The sequence below is a fragment of the Anser brachyrhynchus genome, assembly GCF_964034855.1.
Source record: "Anser brachyrhynchus genome assembly, chromosome: 3".
NCBI classification, from domain to species: Eukaryota; Metazoa; Chordata; class Aves; order Anseriformes; family Anatidae; genus Anser; species Anser brachyrhynchus.
Genome location: NC_137696.1, coordinates 98126545 through 98146583, shown reverse-complemented (window position 1 = coordinate 98146583; position 20039 = coordinate 98126545). Strand labels below are relative to the sequence as shown.

Sequence of the window (20039 nt, the reverse complement as noted above, 5' to 3'; positions counted from 1 at the left end):
CGGGACTAGAAGACTGCAACTAAAGCAGTGCAACTGAAGCTACTGTTAGGAGAACATAGCAGAGAACCTGGGCTCAGAGAGGAAAACTTAAGATCAAAGAAGATGCAAATAACTATACTTCAGAAAGCCAGCGAGAGACTAAAATCCCACCTAGGACATGGCTGGTGCAGGAGGATTGTGCCAAGGCATTCTTCCCCTATTTTGTCTGACATCGTGTTAAGCTTTTATTTTATTTTTTATAAAGGGGATCGGATCGCTGTTCTAGCTTTCATTCTACTAAAACGTGGGACTTTAAATTTTTTTTTTCTTTTTTTTTTAATTTAAAGACATTTGGTCCTTGGTAAAAGAAATCCATGCAGTATACCATTCCCAGACAGCTTCCTGCAATTTGGGTCAGATCAGGCGGCTATCAACTGTGAGGGTGTTCAAGCAGCCCAGGGCTAGTATTCCATGAGAAAAACCCGTATCTCAGCATTCCCTCAGCTTAATGACCGGGGGAGGTATACAACCTAATATGACTGCCCCTTGGTCAGCTGGGGTTTCTTGCCCACCCCAGCCGACTCTCTGGGGAGGGAGCTGAGGGAGAAATAGAGGCAGCTTCGACAGTGTGCCAGCAATAGCTAAAACACAGTGTGTTGTTAGCAGCTTTGCTCTGGTCGCCAGTAGGAAGCACAGCACCATGCCGGCTGCTAGGAGGAACTCTCCAAGCCAGCAGACTCAGTACAAGGAATCAGCACAAACCCAGAGTTTCTCAGCCACGTGACAAGAGCAGGTGATGCAATGCTCAATGCGAATCAGTGCATGGAAATACAACCAACTACTGTTAAAGCTGTTAGCAAAATGAAAGGGATATGAACATCGTTCTACTGATAAGGATGACAGAGGTGAGAATTAAAACCCAAAAATGCCTGTTCCAGAATACTGTAAAAACACAGGTGTGAGAGAAAAGATATACATGTTATTTTTATTATCGCTTGGGGTGACACTATATGGTTATAGAATAGCAAATAAATTACCTTTATATCCTTTCTAGCCACATGCATGCTTTTGGTTACTAAGTTTGTATTTGTCAGAGACAGCAACAATTAGCTCCACTTACCATCCAAACACACAAGTTTGATCAGTAAAAGTAGTTTCCAATGGGATTTTGTGGGATTTTTTTTTTTTCCGGATGAGAAACTCATGGATTTACATTTTAATAGGAGGTAAGTGTATGCCACAAATTTCATGTTGGTGGCATAAACTTCTCTGCTTTAAAAAGCTTGGAGAAAAATTATTCATACATAAAGTAGAAAGAGATGAATATTGTTTTTATCTGTTACAATTTGATGTGAAGTTTGCGTAATGTGCTTTCTTTCATGTAGCTTGAGTCTTGTGGTTAGATTGTTACAGGTTATGCCTAATCTCTTAATGATAAAAAACAAGTTAACACAGGAGTAAATTGATAGCTAAAGGAGATCAACTCTTGATTTCAGATAGCTGTGCATTCCAGAGAATGCACAAAGAAACACTAGGTGAGATATGCACATTGTCATCAATTGCAGAGAACCAGTCTGCAAGAGAAGAACCTACAGGCCCCGAACACACAAGGAGAGACGGGACAACTAACTTAGGGAACTGCTGATTGATAGGGTTCCTTGGGTAATTATTGCATTAGGTGCCCAACTGCTAAATATATATACACATTCTATTAAATGTATACCTGCCTTGTCAAATTGGCTGTAGTCTGATTTCTGCTGAAGCTGAAAGGGTCCTACCTCAACAACGTGGAAGTAGTAGCTGCTGTCATATAGCTCCCTTTTTAGATTGACACCATCAGGCTATATCCCCATAAGAACTACAGAGGAAGATTACAGACCAGTAACTGGTATCCACTGCTCGATGGTATCCACTGGTACGCATGGTCAACACGTCCCTTTTCTGAGGGGTCACCCAAGCTTTTCTCAGTTGTTCTTCCTGGTTTAGAGGGAGAGTGTAATAACCACCATTCAAGTCTCTTAGATATAATTCTGCCTTTAGAAAGAGACTGAAAGGGAGGAGGAAGCCAGGGTGAGGAGCTACGCAAACACACTTGTGGACTGCATCTGAATTTTCGTTGTGAAACCTTTCTTTTTTTTTCAGGAAAGTATCCTCCCATACATTTTCAGTTCAAGTAGATACTCTGCCATCAAGCTTCTTTTGGAAGATCTGAGAGTACTTTTATGCAATGAGTGATTACAGCCTATCCTCCCCAGCTTTTGAAGACTGCTTGGGAACAGTATATTGTTCAGTGAGTGTCTGGAAGGAACTCAAAGTGCTCAGACAACAGATGTCTGGGCTGCAAACATTGCAGAGCACTGTTACATATGTAAAGTCACTTCAGTACAGTTTCTTTAAGCTTTAAGCTTTGCTGGAGGGGACTGATACCAAGCACATCCTCTAAGGGCTCATGGAAGTTGCCTGCTAACAGCTCAAGCCTTACTTCTCACTTATCATCAACCAGACCTACTGAAATTGTCCAAAAGGGATCTCAAAGAGTCACACAGACGAATTACTGAAATGTCATCTTCACAGATGATGCCATCTGTTGAGCTCCATTGCTTCCAGACAAAGGAAATTATTGCTTTTCATTGTTTGCATATCATGTGGTGGCAAAACTATGTCTGCAATTCTCAAAGATATATGCATTATGAATTGCATAGAGTTCCAAGATGTCAAACTGAAGGCATAATTCTATTAAACACCACAAACCCTGCGTAGTAGATTCCTTGAATGTGCTCTCCACCCCATAACACTGTGCGCTGTTGCTTTCAAGATGGCAATCACTTTTTAAAAAGTAGCTTTCAGACTGGACCATGAACAACAGAGAAACAAGGTGAAATACTGGACAAGGTACCTGAAAAGTGGTTATCTGCTATTGGGAAGGAAGGGCTGAATATTCTCAGCAGAAGATAAGTCATCCCATACGTCTGCAACTGCCCTTAATTTTGCACATTGAGTAGGAAGGAGAGACAAATGGTTAATGTTACTAAGAGAAGCAGGGCTGTCAAAGGATGAAAGCATCACACAGACACAATTTTCTCTCAGAACAGTTCCAGCATCAGCCCACACATCAAGCTAAGGTATCAAGGAGATGTCTTGCCAACAAAAATGGGCAGAAGCTGTTGCCAGGATCCTGTTGAATATGCAGGAGCTGTGGACTAATTAAGTGGCAACATCAACCACAAACTGAAGGTGTTAACAGCAGGTTAGCCTGGCAGCTATGGGAAAATAAATGCCCTCGCAGCTGAAAGACAAAAAGCGATCTTCTTGCAGCCTTGCCAATACATTCAAATAGAAATGCTCACCTGGATTTGAACTTAAGAAATTCATAAAAACAACTTGCATGTGAGTTCAAAACAGCCTCATCCCTTCAAAATAAGGGAATAATCACCGTGGAAACAGAATCAAATCTTTGCACTCTTGGCCAAAACAACATCTTTCTTCTGATAAAATTGTCTCCTTGTATCAGATGCTGGTGTCAAGGTGTTGGTGGGGGGGAGCTGCAGGGGCGGCCTCTGTGAGGAGAGGCCGGGGGCTGCCCCGTGCTAACACAGCTGGTTCCAGCTGGCAGCACACAGGACCCACCGCAGGGCACCGCTAAGCCCAGCAGCCAAACTGGTGGTGCCTCTGTGAAAACACCACACAGGCAGAGCAGCAGCGTGTGTCAGGGGGAACAAAAAACAGAGAGAGAAAGGAAGATATAGAAGTGCAAAACCATGGCCACGTAAGGATGAGGGGAAGGAGGTGCTCCGTGGTGCTGGAGCAGACATTCCCCTGCAGTCTGTGGTGAGGAACATGCCGGAGTAGGTGGGTATTTCCTAGCAGAGTTGTGGCCTGTGGAGAGCCCACACCGGAGCAGGCTTATCCTGAAGGACAGCAGCCCCTGGACAGGACCCATGAAGGAGCAGGGGAAAAGTGTGAGGCAGAGAGGAGCTGTTACGGAGTGACCACAGCCCTCATGTCCCCTGAGCCCCTCAGGGTTCAGAGGAGTTGGGAATGTAGCTGGGCCTGGGAAAAGGTGGGGGGAGACACTGCTTTAACTTGGCTTTGTTTCTCACTACCTAAATTATTTTAATTAGCAATAAATTGAATTAATTTTCCCCAAGGAGAGTCTGTTTTGCCCATGATGGTAATTGATTAGCCATCTCCCTGTCTTTATCTCAACCTGTGAGCTTTTTCATCTCACTTTCTCACCCTGTCCTCCTGAGGAGAGGGAGTGAGGGAGCAGCTGGGGGAGTGTTTGGCCCTTAGCCAAGGCTTACCCACCACGCTCCTGAAAATGAGAGTAAGGACTGGGGTAAAGAAGGCAGTGAGTATCTCAGTCTTCTCTGTGCCATTTGCTGCCAGGCCCTCTACCCCATTCGGCACTGGGACCATGTTTTCCCTAATGGACCTGTCTTGCCGGACACGACTTGCATCACTGGAGTCAGTAAAAGAAAACAGAATGTGGCTTAGGACATGGGGTACAAGCTGGAACAAGGCTGAAAGGGAGTCAAAGCCAATTTCGTAAAATCCTAAAGGCAAAGACAACTTCAGAGTAAGAAATACCAACTACAGTGAGAACTGGCTGCAGAGATGCTTATATTTTTCTTGTTGATTGAGAGGAGAAAAGGAGCTCGAGCAGGTCCTCTACAGGCATTGCAATAGAAAAGTCTTCTGGTGTCACACAGGAATACACAACACGTACTTTCTTTCCAGTATATATGTATTTTTACAACAGTATATCATTTCACCTGTGAGTCTACCAGTTGCTTTTACAAGATGAATGGTATCATACTATTTCCCTTTTAATTTATCTTTTATTTAAATTTATTTCCTGAAACATTATTTCCCTCTGTAGGAAATACTAGTTTAAAAAATGCTTCTTCCATACTAAACAGAAATCTGAACTCAAATATCTTAATAAATTCTCCAAATACAAAGTTTGTTTACATTCCCTTCCCTGTATGGCTTTTTCAACTGATCTCAAGAGAACAAGATGGAGGAAGTTTCAGTGCTGCCTTTGTATCAATCTTTTAATTTATTGAGGACACTGTCTGGGTAGCTTTAAGCATTTAGAACACAAAAATCTGCATTCAGGCACTGTAAGTATGAAACAATTAAAATCCATTGAGAAAAATATTTCCATAAAGCCAAATTCTGAGGGGATTGCAGAGAGACAGTGGCAATCATCATCGTTCTGGTTCAGCAGGAGACTTTGCAAGTTCCTTTTGCTTTTCTTCCCACATGCCTTTAATTTCAGACACAGAAGCTTCAGCAGTTTGATTTCCCAATGCACAAACAGAGAGGTATGCTTGTTTATTTGCTGCATAAAAGAACTCCCAGAGATCTTGGTTAAACCCTTGCATATCAGGTCTCTCATGCAAGTAAGAAATAAAGATAATCTATTTGGCTCAGCATCCTGACTCTGCCCAGAGTTTTGGAATGCAAACCCATTGTTTTTAATGTTTGGACTCAGTATGGCTAGTCCTAGCCAAGGCCTTCTGCACAGATGGCCCGGGGCTGTCTACTCCTTAAAGTTCACTGACTACTTTTCTGCAAGAATGTAGTGTAGCTACGGCATCAGTAGTTGGTCTGCTCTGTAGCTCTGTAATAAGTACAATGAGCTTGGCATCTAGCATTATCGAATGAGACAGAACTGCATTTTCACTCTTGCTTGTAATAATCTGTTTACACTGTGCTTTACTATACGTGGAATGCAGATGCATTTTTTTCCTATAGAATTGCTGGTACTAATGAGATTTTTACACTTCTGTCTGGAAATCACAGCCATGTGAACATGTATCAATTTATATACAACCTTAAGTGTCTCTTTTAATGTGATGTGGAAGAAGATCCCTGAGAAAAGATCTCGTTACCAGCAATACTTTCTGATCCATGCACTTAACACAGTGAAGGGATTTTTGGGTTTCTGCTTTGAAATTATTTTCTTATGCTTTTTAGTGAACTTTTTGGAATTGCTAATAACAATATAGTATTAATACCAATTTGGTAACATTACATTAGTATTAGTATCAATAATTAATATTTTCATGCTATTTGCATTACATGATATAATATAAAATACATGTGTATATACACACACACACATGAAATTCTAACTTCAAGGCAACTCCAATGAAAGAAAGAAGCTGTAAAAGTATTACTGAATATAGCTGTAACGAGGCAAAAAAGATGACTGTTTCTAATATACATGTTCACAATCAATAAGAAGCCTAATATTATAAATGTCAAAAATACTTCTCTCAGCTATCTTCCTAATAAAATATGAAATGCAATCTGCAACTTAATATGATTTTTTGAACACACAGTTATTGAGAAGCATTCAGGAAATTGTACTAGTCACTGGATAAAAAGAATTGAGGGGTCTTCGCACTTATTTTCTATGTTTTCCGTTCTTCAATTTCAATATGATAAATCAAGAATTTGCTAGACATACCAGAATGATTTACTGCATATTTTGATTAATATAGTCTAAGTTTAGCTTCTAGTATAACAAGCAGAATCCAAAACTTCTGCAGCCTGTATAAGTTGGGATTAGTTTTTAGCTTTCAGGATGGCGCAATACTAATACTGCTCTTCACACTTAATTCAAACAGATAAATGAATACTGAATTATCCAAAAATCTTACACGAGCATACTCAGATGTAAGGAAAAGAATCAACAAATCAATAATATGTCTATCTGAATACTGATTACATTACTCTAATTTAAAAAAAAGGCAACAAAAAAACTACAACAATAGAATGCTCTCCACACACAGGTTTAACGTATTGTCTTTGAGTGGGTGTCTCAAATACTGCAATGTCCAAGATCATTATCTGCAGACTTTGCCAAAGAGACTGACTTGATAAGAAGAACACAAGCAACTAACACAGTATTACATGAACATTTTAAATTTTCCCTGATGTTATCACATCCCTGTATTGCTTAGCCTTGGAGATATAAAAAGATCCCTTAGATGCTAAGTGCTACTGGCATACTAGTTACAAAAGATACCAACAGGGAAGCATTGTATACATCCAGACCTGGCAGCAAAGTATCTTAAGCATCATATATTCAGTTTTGGATCAATGGGATCAAGCAAGACAATATATTACCATTATATAATAGCCATAATTATAGACTGTCAAATTATACTATATTTATAATCTATATAGTGTTCTTTCTCTGCTTTCACAATAGAAGAAAGAATTGGGAAAAGAGTATTCAAGCAAATCCAGTTCTTAGCACTCTTTCAATCTACACGAGTTGATCTTCCCTGCACTAGTAGAAGACTTCAATAGCCTTAGAATGTAAACAAGCATCACTTAATATGTGGATAGGACTTTAGGATATGTGATGAAAAAGATAAAAAGATGAAAAAGATGAAAAAGTTTAAAACATAACAGGTCTTTTATTGGTGACAAACAAAAGGCAAGCAGGGGCCAGCTGCACTCCCGCTTCCACCTGTGGTAAATCCACTGTCATTCCCTCAATCTGTCCTCAGGCTGTGCCTTGATGGTCTGCCCCCATTTTCTTCGTTGATGCTTGTTCTTGGGCTGGACATCGGCCTCACGCCTCACCACGGTGGTCCGTACCAGCTTTATTGGTGGGCGTCTGTCTGTGGCCCGGATGTTGTTCTTAGGCTGCATCCTGCTGGTCTGCGCTGGTCTGCAGTCTGTTGGCGGGCATCTGCCTGTGGCCTGGACACTGCTCTGCTCAGGCTGAACTCTGATGCTTTCTGCCAACACTGGTGGTGGATATCTGTTCCAAATCGCCATCATTTTGTTAATGTCAGCCCAGCACCTGATGGTCCGCAAAAACTTTGTTGCTGGGTCCAGTTCCATTTCTGCATCATCCAGCCTTCGACGCTTCCGGGGGGGTTGGCCGTCGAGGTCATCCAGTTCTTTGGTGGATTTCCTCTTCCTCCCAAGCCGCATGGTTTCATCCAGCCTTTGACGCTTCCGCGGGGGTTGGCCGTCGAGGTCATCCAGTTCTTTGGTGGATTTCCTCTTCCTCCCAAGCCGCATGGTTTCATCCAGCCTTTGACGCTTCCGGGGGGGTTGGCCGTCGAGGTCATCCAGGTCTTCGGTGGATTTCCTCTTCCTCCCAGGCCGCACGGTTTCATCCAGCCTTGGACGCTTCCGCGGGGGTTGGCCGTCGAGGTCATCCAGGTCTTCGGTGGATTCCCTCTTCCTCCCCAGCTGCGCCATTTTATCCAGCCTTGGACGCTTCCGCGGGGTTTGGCCACTGAGGTCATCCATTTCTTGAGATTTTCTCTTCCGTCCCAGACGGAACATTACAGCCATCCTTTGGCTTTTGCAGTGCACCGCTCAAAGGCTGGCAGTTCCTGCCTGATTTCTCTGCGCCCTGGCTACTCCAAGTCTCCTTGAGCTCCAGGAGCGAGAAGCTTGGCAAGATGTTGCCAGACACGGGGCAGCCCTTTTTATAGGGTGGGTGGCAGCGTACACTGAGGTGACATCGCAGTAGGTGGCAGCTGGCATCACAGGAGGCCCCTTTGTGACAAAGGAGGCAGACACTGAGTACACCCAGCATCATTTTGCTCATCCTTAACACAGATCTAAGAAGCAGTCTTCTCCGTTTCATCTCCAATTCATCCATCTTACATGGCTCAACAAATGGTCTACCTTGCTGTGGGAGATGGTGCCGATTAGGAGAAACTTCTTAGAAAGAGTGGTTGGGCGTTGGAAGGGGTTGCCCAGGGAGGTGCTGGAGTCACCGTCCCTGGGGGTGTTTAAGGAAAGGTTGGACGTGGTGCTTAGGGACATGGTTCAGTGGGTGATGGTGGTGGCAGGGAGATGGTTGGACCAGATGATCTTGGACGTCTTTTCCAACCTGAATGATTCTGATTCTGTGATTCTATGTTAATAATCTATATATTATTACATATATATAGATTAAAACTGATTTTCCAATCTAATTCCATTGTATTTCTCTCCTTATCTGGAAAATCTTTAAAAAAAATCACTAGTTCACATTCAAAATGTGTATGACACAACTGAGCTAGGGAAATATGTTACAAAAAATGTAACATGAATAATTTGTGTGCTCTTAAATCCAAACCCTCCGCCATCAAACCACTAAGCCATTATATATTTTTTTTTAAAAAGGCAAGCAACTACCTCTGGAAAAAATACCTAAATTCTAAAAAGAAAGAGAAATAGTCAAACAGTAAGGATATGATAATCATCTTGGGGGTAGAAAAATAAACACTGGGATATCAGGATGCAAGAGTAAAAATCATGTAAGACATAGGCAGCACTAGAACAAAGACAGTATAAATAAAGCAGTCAAGTAAATATATACAAGCCAGTAGCACAAATCCTTTTGCAATGAAATTTCATGCAGAAATGAAAATACAGTATTAGAGCTATATTATATATCACCTAACCAAGACGATGAGAGTGCTTGTTAAATACTGAAACAGTTTAGAAAAGGTAAGGCAGAAAGCACAGTAATAACAGCAGATTTCAATTACTCCCAAGCAGTCTGATTAGAAATCATGACAAGATGTGATGCAGGGACTACATTTTTAGATGCTGTAAATAATGGTTTCTTGGAACCATTAGAAAAACCACAAGAGGAGAAATAATTCTTGATTTTGCATTGAGCCAGGCAGAGGATCTGCTTCAATACATAACCATAAAAAAAGCCCAACATTTCAAAACAGTGACTATAATGTACTCCAGTGTTCTTCTGGGAGCAAAACACGCTTTAAAAATCCACCAGAAATAGTTTAACTGCAAGAGGAAGAGGTTTGCTAGGATAAAAATAAAAGGAACAACTAATGGGTAAAATGCTTGCAGGTTGGAGTAAAACACATCCATGGAGTTTAGATAAATATATATACTCTAGTCAATAGGTAAATATATAAACATAATGTTTTTTAGAAAAAGGTGCTTGAGTGACAAACCGGAATAAAGACCATTTGAAGACATTTTTCAGTCCAATAGAAGGGTGGAAGGTGCAAAGGGAACATATTTAGTAAATTAAATTTTAAACTACATATATTCAAAAAGATTCTAGGATACAATATATGTTAATCAGTAAAAATACACATCAAAACCTTCTAAAATGTTAAAAAAAAAAAAAAAAGAAAGCCTGGAATTATTCAAATATGGTATGCAACTTCCCAATTAAAGGGTTGTATTTGGTACCAAAATGCAGGAAGATGGCATATACAATACCAGTTCTTCAAAAACGACAATGAAAGGACAAAAAGATTGAAACATAGAGCCAGCAGTTATATTTTCCATCAGAGGCAATTTCCTAAAGGTTGTAATAAGGAATGTAAGTTGCAAAAACATGGAATAATATGACAAAGAATCAGTGTAATTCATTAAAAGGACATTATGCTTCCCTGATTATTAGAATTCCTTGAACACATTAATGGTCATATACAATAGGGTCATCAGATTAATATAGCTGATCTGATTACCAAATATATTTTTGCCATGGTTTCTCACCAAAAGTTTTTAAAGAAAACTAATTGTTATGAGAAACACAGGAAGGTCTTCTTTCAGGTTAATGAACTGGTTAAAAGATAAGAAACAAAAATTACAAATACTAGGTCAGTTTTCATACTGGTCAGATGTCACAAGTACCATCAACTGAATCCAGTGCTGTTAAATACATTCACAAATTATCTGAGAATGTAGCAAATGCTGAGGTGAAAAAGTTTGCTGATCATAAGAACCCATACAGAACAGTCAAAACAACAGCTTCCTGAAAAGGACTGCAGAATCAACTCTTCACTCTAGAGAGAGGACCACTGATTTCAGGGAAATAATTAATTGCATGAGAGCAGAGCATGTAGACCACGGCTTCTCAACCTAAATATGAGATGAGCAGGGATGAATGTAACAGCAGTCAATAAAACAACTGACACATAGAATACATTTTTTTTGTGTGATGTAACAACTATCTATTTAGTCTCTCTCTACATATTTATATACAAGCATATAAATATATAAAATAGCTTGTGGAAGAATAACCAAAGCTTTTGACTAGCATGTATTTGGATGATGTGAAGACGGATCTGGAGCACACCTTAAATAGGTAATTAGAAAGAAAAAAAAACTTGTCAGAATCCAAGGAGAAATCAGACATTCTTCAGGATGTACCATGCATTTCACACCATCAAGCACTCTGAAAAAGCCTTTCTCAATACTGTAATCACAAACCTGACAACAGAGCTGGCTTAGAAGAAATACAATGTGGAAGAGAAATCAAATTGAAAGGGTATGGCAAAATTACAAGGACAAATATTTTAATCTGTAATCTCTTTTTAGGAAAAATACAGGCACTGAAATTGGTGAGAACAGGAGCAGCTCATGGTTTCAGTGGTGTACCAATGAAACCACAAGATGTTGGACAGAAGAGTCAACATTGCTTGCTTTCATATTCTGTACCACGGCAGAACCTCAGACTCAAGGTACAGTGAAATACAAGCGCAGAGCCACTACAAGCTGTGCACTTATATTCCACTACACCTTGAGAGAAGATTAATGCCTAGCAACTAGCTCCCACACAGTATATTCTGAGCTACAGCTTAAACTCATGGAGCAGATGATGCTTTAAATTGTATCAAATATGAAATAATATTTGGACAATTGCCAAACAGATTTCTGATAAAAAAAGAAAACACAAACAAAACAAACAGACTACAACCCATGTACAGGTCTCATTATATACAGTGGTCCAAAAAAAACCACCTAAAACCAACGGAAAATTAAACAAGCCATTTTTACACTTAGGGGACTATGAACACATCTGTCTATCTAACTGGTCATAAGTATGTTAAAATTTTGTCAAAATAAAATGTTTTTATAAATCGTATGATTATTAATGATTAAGTATGAAAATTTCAGATTGCTGTGGAACAACAGCAAATCTGTGGATATTCAAGACCTGATCCCTTCAAGGTTTTAAACTAGCCACTCTTGTTTATACCACTGCATCAAACAACTGCAGTAATGCAGCAGTCCCGTATGTGCTTGTAATCCTCTGAAAGATGGATGTCCTGTCTTTTTGTCAGATTCTCCAGGAATCTTCTCAGCTGCAACACTGGCCCAGAAGGCATTAACTGGGTCAGAACCACCAACAGCAACTTTAATTTGCTCACACCCGATGACTACTGTAGCAGTACACTGAAGCATCATATAATATTATTATAAATTATTCTGTGACAGTTACTGTCAGAGCCCCATTCTGCAGCTTTATCAGATAAGGTGAATGCCAGACAATCAAACCTGAATACTGTGCATAGATTGTACTAAATTCTCCCACTGCTTTGCAATACTCTGGCAAGGGAAATGGGTCATAAACTATGTCTAACTAGGCAGTTACAGAGGGTTTACTGTTGCTTCAGCCTATAGAAGCACAGCAGCTGTACATACAAAAAACTGCCTTCAGATCATTACAAATTAAGGGCCTGATTCTGCATTTTGTAATACCTGTTTTACACTGTCTGTATCTTCACTGAATGTCATTGAATTCAGTGGATGGGTAAAATAATGGCAACAGAAAAGATATAATTCTTTACATATTAGCAAACATTTATTGTTTGTTTATATCTACATATAGTAATACCTGAGAATGTTCTGAGGCTAAGTGAGTAGTATTATAGCAAAATATAATTGTGATATCACACTGACTTTTTTTTCATACAAAACTGTGTTTTCTATCTATGTATTTAAAACATGTGCCCACAAAAAAGCACAGCCAGGCATGGGCCAGTAGTCTAACCAATAGAATTTACGTGTAGAATTATCTCCATTTCATCTCAGCCACAACACCAACACACTACAACCCTGAGCATATCACCCAATTATCTGTTGCATTTCCCCATTGGCAATATGGAGATACCAGTGCTTGCATATAAATTTGCATGCTTTCTGCTTCATCTTTTATCCTTATTTTATTTAGAAAATTATTCTCCTGGTACAGAAGCTTCTTTTTCTTTTGAAACTTCTCTTTGAATATTTAAGTTTAATTATGGAGATTTGTTTATGTTGAAAAGGAATATGGAGATATAATGACATTTCACATTCCCAATACTAAAATACTATTAAGTCTAGAAATATAAATTACTGGAGCAATTATAGCAGCAGAAATAACACTATTACTGCAATCAACTATTGCTGTAGGTATTTGAAAACAATCTTTAATTTCCCTTCAAGTATACCAATCTTATCTTCTCTGCAGAGGAACAAGCTATTGTAAACAATTAATGACACTAAAGCTAGCATGAAATTAATTATTCTGAAACATGTCTTGAGATTTCAAAATACTTTTTTTTTTTTCAATTTCTGATTTGAATATCTTTTTTCGCGTGTGTAATTTGGTTTATATTCCCCCATTGTTGACTTTTAAGTATTAGAAAACAGCTATCATAAACAGCTTTAAAAAACTAAAATGAAGCTATTAAACTGTTTAGCTGATATAACTGTTTACCTATTTGTCATACGTGACAAGTCTCAAGTACACCCTTTATATTCTTTAACTAAGAAACAGGATATAATTTTCAAATAACTAATAAACAAAACTGTGGGAGAAATGGATTTTTTTCACTCTACAGAGGCTGCAGCATGAGATCTCTGCCAGCCAGCTACTTGTAACATAACTGCGTAGCTTTTCTTCTGACCAGGTCTGTTTTACTACACTGTCATATGTACCCACTAAACTTTACAAAGGAGAGTTTACAGAGAGTCATAAAAACAATCCGTGTGTGTGAAAGTTTGCAGTGCTTGAAGTTGGATGAATTCATCCAAGATATTTCAGCGTATGTATCTGTTATCTAGTTTTCCACCCACATTTTCAGATCCTCAACATCCAATTCATATTGAGCCAAATATTTTGTCTATCTTTGGCCTACGGGTATATATAATCAGAGAACTATAGCTGTGTATCAGGTACAGGTGTCATGGTGTTGGCTGCAGGGTGCTGCAGGGCCTCTGTGAGGAAAGGTCGGGGCTGCCCCATGCTGGACACAGATGTTTCCAGATGGCTCCAACGGCCCCGCTGGGCACAGCAGCCAAGACGGCAGCGCCTCTGGGGAATTTATTTAAAAAAAAAAAAAAAAAAAAAGGAGAAAATGCCAGACAGCGGAGAGGAGTGAGGAAAAAATGTGTGAGAACAATCCTGTGAACACCAGGGTCAGAGAAGAAGGAGGGAGGAGCTGCTTCAGATGCCAGAGCAGAGAGTCCCCTGAAGCCTGTGGCACACTGCGCCATGCAGGCAGTTATGTCCCTATGGGCACTGCAGCCTGTGGAGCACCATACGGGGCAGGGGGAAAGCATGAGGAGGAAGGAGACGCAGAGAGGAGCTGTAATGGACTGACCATAGCCCTCATTCCACATTCCCCTGCACACTTTGGGGTTGGGGAGTGGGAGGAGTCAGGAATGAAGCTGAGCCTGGAAGAAAAGACAAGGGGTATCCACTGTCCTACCTTTGTTCACAGAGCCTTCTGACATGGAAGGTGATCATATTGGCCTGGCACAGTTTCCTCATGCTAAATCCTTGATTGTTCCCTTCATCCTTGCAATTGTCTCAGGAACAGAAGTGTGCCATTGGACTGACCAGCACCTGGTTACCCAAGTCTTCCTCCTCAGTCTTTTTGAAGATGAACATGACGTGACATTTGTCCTTTTCTAGAGATTAGGTAACTCCTCTGATTGCTATAGTCTTTTAAAGATGACAGAGAGTGGCCTCGCAATAACACGAGCTACTAGCACATGCTTGCTTTTGTGCATGCCATCTGGACCCATGATACTTTCTATATTCAACTCACTTAAGTAGTTCATCAGTCTGTCCTGCTCTACTCTTGACAGTGTTTCTCCCCCCAACTACTGCTACTAGACACAGTCATCTGGGAGGTCTGAGAGGTTCTGATTAGTGAGGAAATCTATTAAGTAGTATAACATTGCTTCCCCAGATGTCACAAATGTTCTTTTAAACACATCGCTGCCTTGAGAGTAATATATCTGTTCTCTATAAGGCTATAATCTCTGCATTCCCAAGCTGTGGCAACAACCAGGGAAATCAGTAGAGGGTGGTTAGGAAGGAAATTCAAACTTCTGTTGATAGCATGAAAAGTCTTTTATTACCCTGAGTGATGGAAACATGTATATGTGGTGCTAATCAAGCCTTCTAGCCTAGAAGTATTATGACTTTGTTTATTGATATTTCCATTCAAGATGGTGTATGCCAGGCAGAATGCCAGTCATGTTGAGAAGAGACTCAAGACCTCTATGAGTACATACAGAGAAACAGTAACTTCTCAGTAATTCTTGAAAGACCCTAAAAAGACCCCCAATGAAAGAGTAAATGGGTACCCCTTACAGTACCCCTAATGCAGAATGGTATTAAAGAACAAAATGGAAAACTGTCAAGGTAGGGAAAGTAATTTCCCTTAATTTTTGGAAATGTAAGCTTCAACTTTAGACCGAAAGGCAAAGACTAACTGTTGCACCTTGCCTTGTATGTTGAGGGCACTCTGACTCTAAGCAATGCAGAATAATAAACATACAGACCAAAAATAATTACGTGGAAAAAGTGCATGGGCACCCAAGAGCTGATTAGGAAATTGCAATATAGGAAATCCTCAGAGAATGTTTTACCCTGAGGGCAGCACCAATCATATCAAACTTCACTAATAAAGAAAGGAAAAGGGGTCTAGGATGGAAATCAATAATGTAGTGTGAGCCTGTTCCAATAATATGGACAAATCCTGTGTCAACAGCTATGGCCCTGGTTCCCATTAGACGGCAACTGGCATCAACTAAAGCAGTCTAGGGTCTGAAATTACTGTTCTCTACAACTTCTACAAAATTGGACAGTAGGAGGGCCAACAGCCAACAGCACAATGAACTGCTCTAGTGAGAGAAGGAGCTCATCTAAAACAAGACAATGTATTATTAGGCAGATACCACAGGTATCATGAGGGTCATTATCAGACTCGACTACAAGAGTAATCATAGCATTTGCCAGGAAGAGCTGAGTCCCAGCTGCAGCTGAAATCTCCCTTGAAGCAAACTGCAGGATCAAGGTCAGAAACAGACCTTCTCTGTTTTGGTGATGGTGAAGGTTTTACAATAGCAACCTGACTGCCTGGGTCAAAGCTGACGAGAAAGAAACTTCCAGGAGTGGTTTTCTGCTGCTGGGAATGAATAGTCAAAATAAAAAGAACTTAGACAGACTGTTCTCCATTACCTGATAAAAAGGGAGCATACAGCCTTTATAGACTGCACATGGCTTATAGCCAACACAATTTGTTGGGAAAACCAAGGAAAATCAAACTTGCTGAAAGCAACAACAAAAAAAAAAAAAAAAAAGGGCAAAATGAGACACTAAGAAAAGATAAAAATGAGCACAGAAATCATAAAGGAGAAAGGAAAATGAAGGAAAATAAAAGTTTTACGTAATCTCAAACAAAAAGCAGTAAACTGCAAAAAAAGTGTCGTGGAAAACTGAAGAGGCAACTGGAGAGGCAACTGATAGTTTAAGATGCATTTTTACCATTTGGGACATTTAATGAACATACCCCTACTAGTACTCAGAAAGTGTAAAGTATCACCAGCTCGAGCACTTACACTTGTCCCACAATGCTGTTTTTACCTCATCTAAATAAAAAAACATAGACCATAACATAATAAACATGATAAAACATAAAAGCATAGACCATAACATAATAATAACATAGACTATAACCTAATAATCCTGCATTAAGAACAGAATCATCTATTGCCACATACTTGAAGAAAGCTCATCTTGTTATGAGTCCTACACAGGTACAGGCAATATGTTTTCACAGTAAATTACCCGTAAAGCATTGTGTTTTATTGTTATTTTAACTTGCATAAGGTAAACTTCTTGTCCTGGATTTTATTTTGCCTTTAGCTGGTGAAAAACTCTTTACTATCTCAGGCTTCCTTCTCACACACACACATTAATTAACAGCCCTCAAACAAATTGCTTCTTTACCTTCTCCTAAATACCCTCCAGGGACTGAACTTCTCTAAATCTTCAATGCAGCCTCTTTAGAGAGCCCCCAAAATATTTCACTTAGCTTCTACAAGAAATGTCATTTAAATAGTGATAGTGCTGTCTCCTTCTTTCCTGTTAGTTTAGAATACTTCTTGAAGATAGATTCCTATAGTAAATTAAATTTTATATGCAACGAATATGATAAAATATTCCATACGAATGGTTAGTTGAATATGAATGTTTGAATTAAGGGAAAAGTTATATGATTGCAAAAGCTATTTGACATGTTCTCTTAATACCAGTACATAGTATTTAGAAGTATAATTTTGGATGAGTATTTTACTACCCTAAAAGCACCTACTCACAAGAACATTTAAATTGGATTTCAACAGCATTGCCATTCCATTGGTTACTATGTAATTTATTACAAGCAAAATGCAATCTAGAAATGCTGCATTACAAACACAGCATCAAAAACACATCTGTGCTTGAAGTTACTGTATTCACCTCATGATAAGGTGACCTTCACCTGCCAAAGAGCAGAATAGAAATGAAGAGGTTAAAACAATTGTCACAGGGTGAAGCCTACCCGCAAGTAAGGCTCAGAAAAATGAAATTTTGGCTACATGTATTTACCTCTGACTATAACTGTGCTATGCGTGGGGAAAACAAACAACACAGATTAACTTTGTTACAGCCATGGGGCCATGAGTACCCAAGACCACTGCTCAGATAAGTGAGATCTGGTCTATGCTGACCCAGTAATAACAGTTCAGTGTATTCCACTATGTGTGGAAAACAAATACAGATGAACTTTGTTATTTAATAATAAACAACTTTACATTCTTGTACCACAGCTGGGACATAAGACTAGGGGGTGAAATCAACCACCTAGCAACACTGGTTGCCTTTAGGTAAGGGGAACATCAGGGATTGTCTTGGGGCTACGTGACAAGAAAGGCCTCTGGCACCTTATGCTGACAATTTAATTTGCAAAGCCATAAATACTTAAGAAAGTAGTCCCTTGGGTGTGGAGGGGTTCTCCATACTGAGACACCTGACAAGACATAGAAGGCTGAGCCATCTGGGAACTGCTCCAAACAGGGGCTGCACTTCTGGAAGCTGGAGTAGGTGTTTAGCTCCAATCTCAGTGGGATTACAGGGCTGGGGCTCTGATCAACACGAGTGTGTAGAGTGTGAGTGTCATCGGATAGAAATTGGTGTCTATGCTCCTCCTGCTCTGCAAGAACATTAAAGTCACTCAGTGATGTCTGTTACTGTGACTACCCTACCCCAAATTCCTCCATAACAACAACTCAGTACTGATCCACTTCTCCCCAGCCCACTGCATGCCCTGGTATGTACTCTCATCACCATTTTCACAGCTTACTTCTTCCCTAACTCTGTGTTAGTCCTATTGAGCATTACTCCTCACCCCCATGTACACCCTTACCATACTACAAGCGTAGCCCCACACATTCAAGCTCCTGTTCCATACTTGTCAATCCTGGATGCAGTCCCACAGATTCTCACCCCTCTCATTTTTAGACACACCTTTCTGTGCCAGCACAGGGTGCAAGCAGAGGTCCTTTTTGGTTCTGAAACCCAGTGCTATTATACTTTCCACATCTTCATAAAAGATTTGCTCTAGATTTGCTCATGTTTACTCCCTAACTCTGCCTACTCAAGGCAAACAGGATTGCAGATGAAGTCGCAGTGCTGTTTCTAATGAAGTCCCAGGCACCAGAAAAACTCTGCAGCACACTCATACTTTGGATGTAATCCTCAAAAGAGTGTAAGAAATTTTTATTTTTGTATAATTTAAATTTCTTCAATTGTATTTTATTCAATAAACCATTCCTTAAATAAAAACATCTTAAAATAAATAATGATAAAAAATACCTGTTTTATTGCATAAGGATGAGGCAAACCACCGAAGAATACAGATCCTGTTTCAAGCTGATATGAACTGGACCAGAAATTGCTAGGCATTCTTGTCTTTGCAGATATCTCCAGGACTGACATTTCTGCTTCACATGGCACCATGCCTTGCCTGCGTAAATTTAGAAATATTTTACCACCATATACAGTTTACATTACTATCTGACAAATTAATTAAGTTGTGTCATGGTAAAGCTGGGTAAAACTGAGCTCTTGCACTTTTACCTTTCCAATTCTCTCTCCCATCCCGCCTGGGGAGAGGGAGCGAGCTGCCATGTGGGGCTGAGCTGCCTGCTGGGGCCAAACCACAAGAGGCTGTTACCAAAACAATGAGTAAAGAAAATCATGTAAATACCTGTTTTGGTATTAAAGGCTAGAAACACAAAAGAAGATGTTTAATAAGCTGTAAATTGGCATGTGATTGGGGCTTGAACTTCCATTAAAATGAAACCACATTGGAAATCTAAGCAGTGTAATTGCTAAAAAAGTCAAAACATAGTGGCTGAGTAAAAAAGTTAGACCATTTTTAACAATAGCAAAAAGGTTTTTAATTTGACAGAAAAACATCTATTGACCTAAAATCTTTTAAATATCCTTTTTCACCACACAAAAGAGATAATCCAGAAAAGCAATTTGAAATACACTGTATTTTACAGCGTGCAGACCTACTGTAATCTGTAATACTTATTTTCAAAAGCATCATTGCTAAGACTGAAGGCAGTAATATCAGGCCCTGATATTAACACATCCATTCCCTTTTCCCTCTCCCTGTCCACACATCCCTTAACAATGTCACTCTTAACAGAATCAATACATTGTTAACAATAAACAGAAGGTACAAAGTAAATAATTTCATTTTATTAAATTTATTTTTACAGACAAAAAGCTTATTTACATTCCCGTAACCAGCTGGCTGCAAGGCCTCAGTCTTCATGAAAGACAGCATGGTGGAGAAATACCAGAACTAAACAAGAGCCTCCCAGGTAGGGATTTCTTTCAGCAAATGAAGCAGAGGAGTTCTGGTGAAGCTCAGTGTCAAAGAAACAGTGTTCAATCAGCCTTATGTATAAAAGTATTCAAGTGCCTT

The 20039-nt window shown here is 39.7% G+C and overlaps 1 protein-coding gene across 1 annotated transcript in view; it reads right to left on the bottom strand.

Annotated features, from left to right (window-relative positions):
• Window positions 1–20039, bottom strand: part of EYS (eyes shut homolog) — a 959435-nt gene that overhangs the window by 253204 nt on the left and 686192 nt on the right. Inside the window, exon 36 of the mRNA XM_080584128.1 lies at window positions 18914–19064. Coding sequence (XP_080440254.1) covers window positions 18914–19064 — 151 coding nt within the window. The remainder of the gene's footprint in view (window positions 1–18913; window positions 19065–20039) is intronic.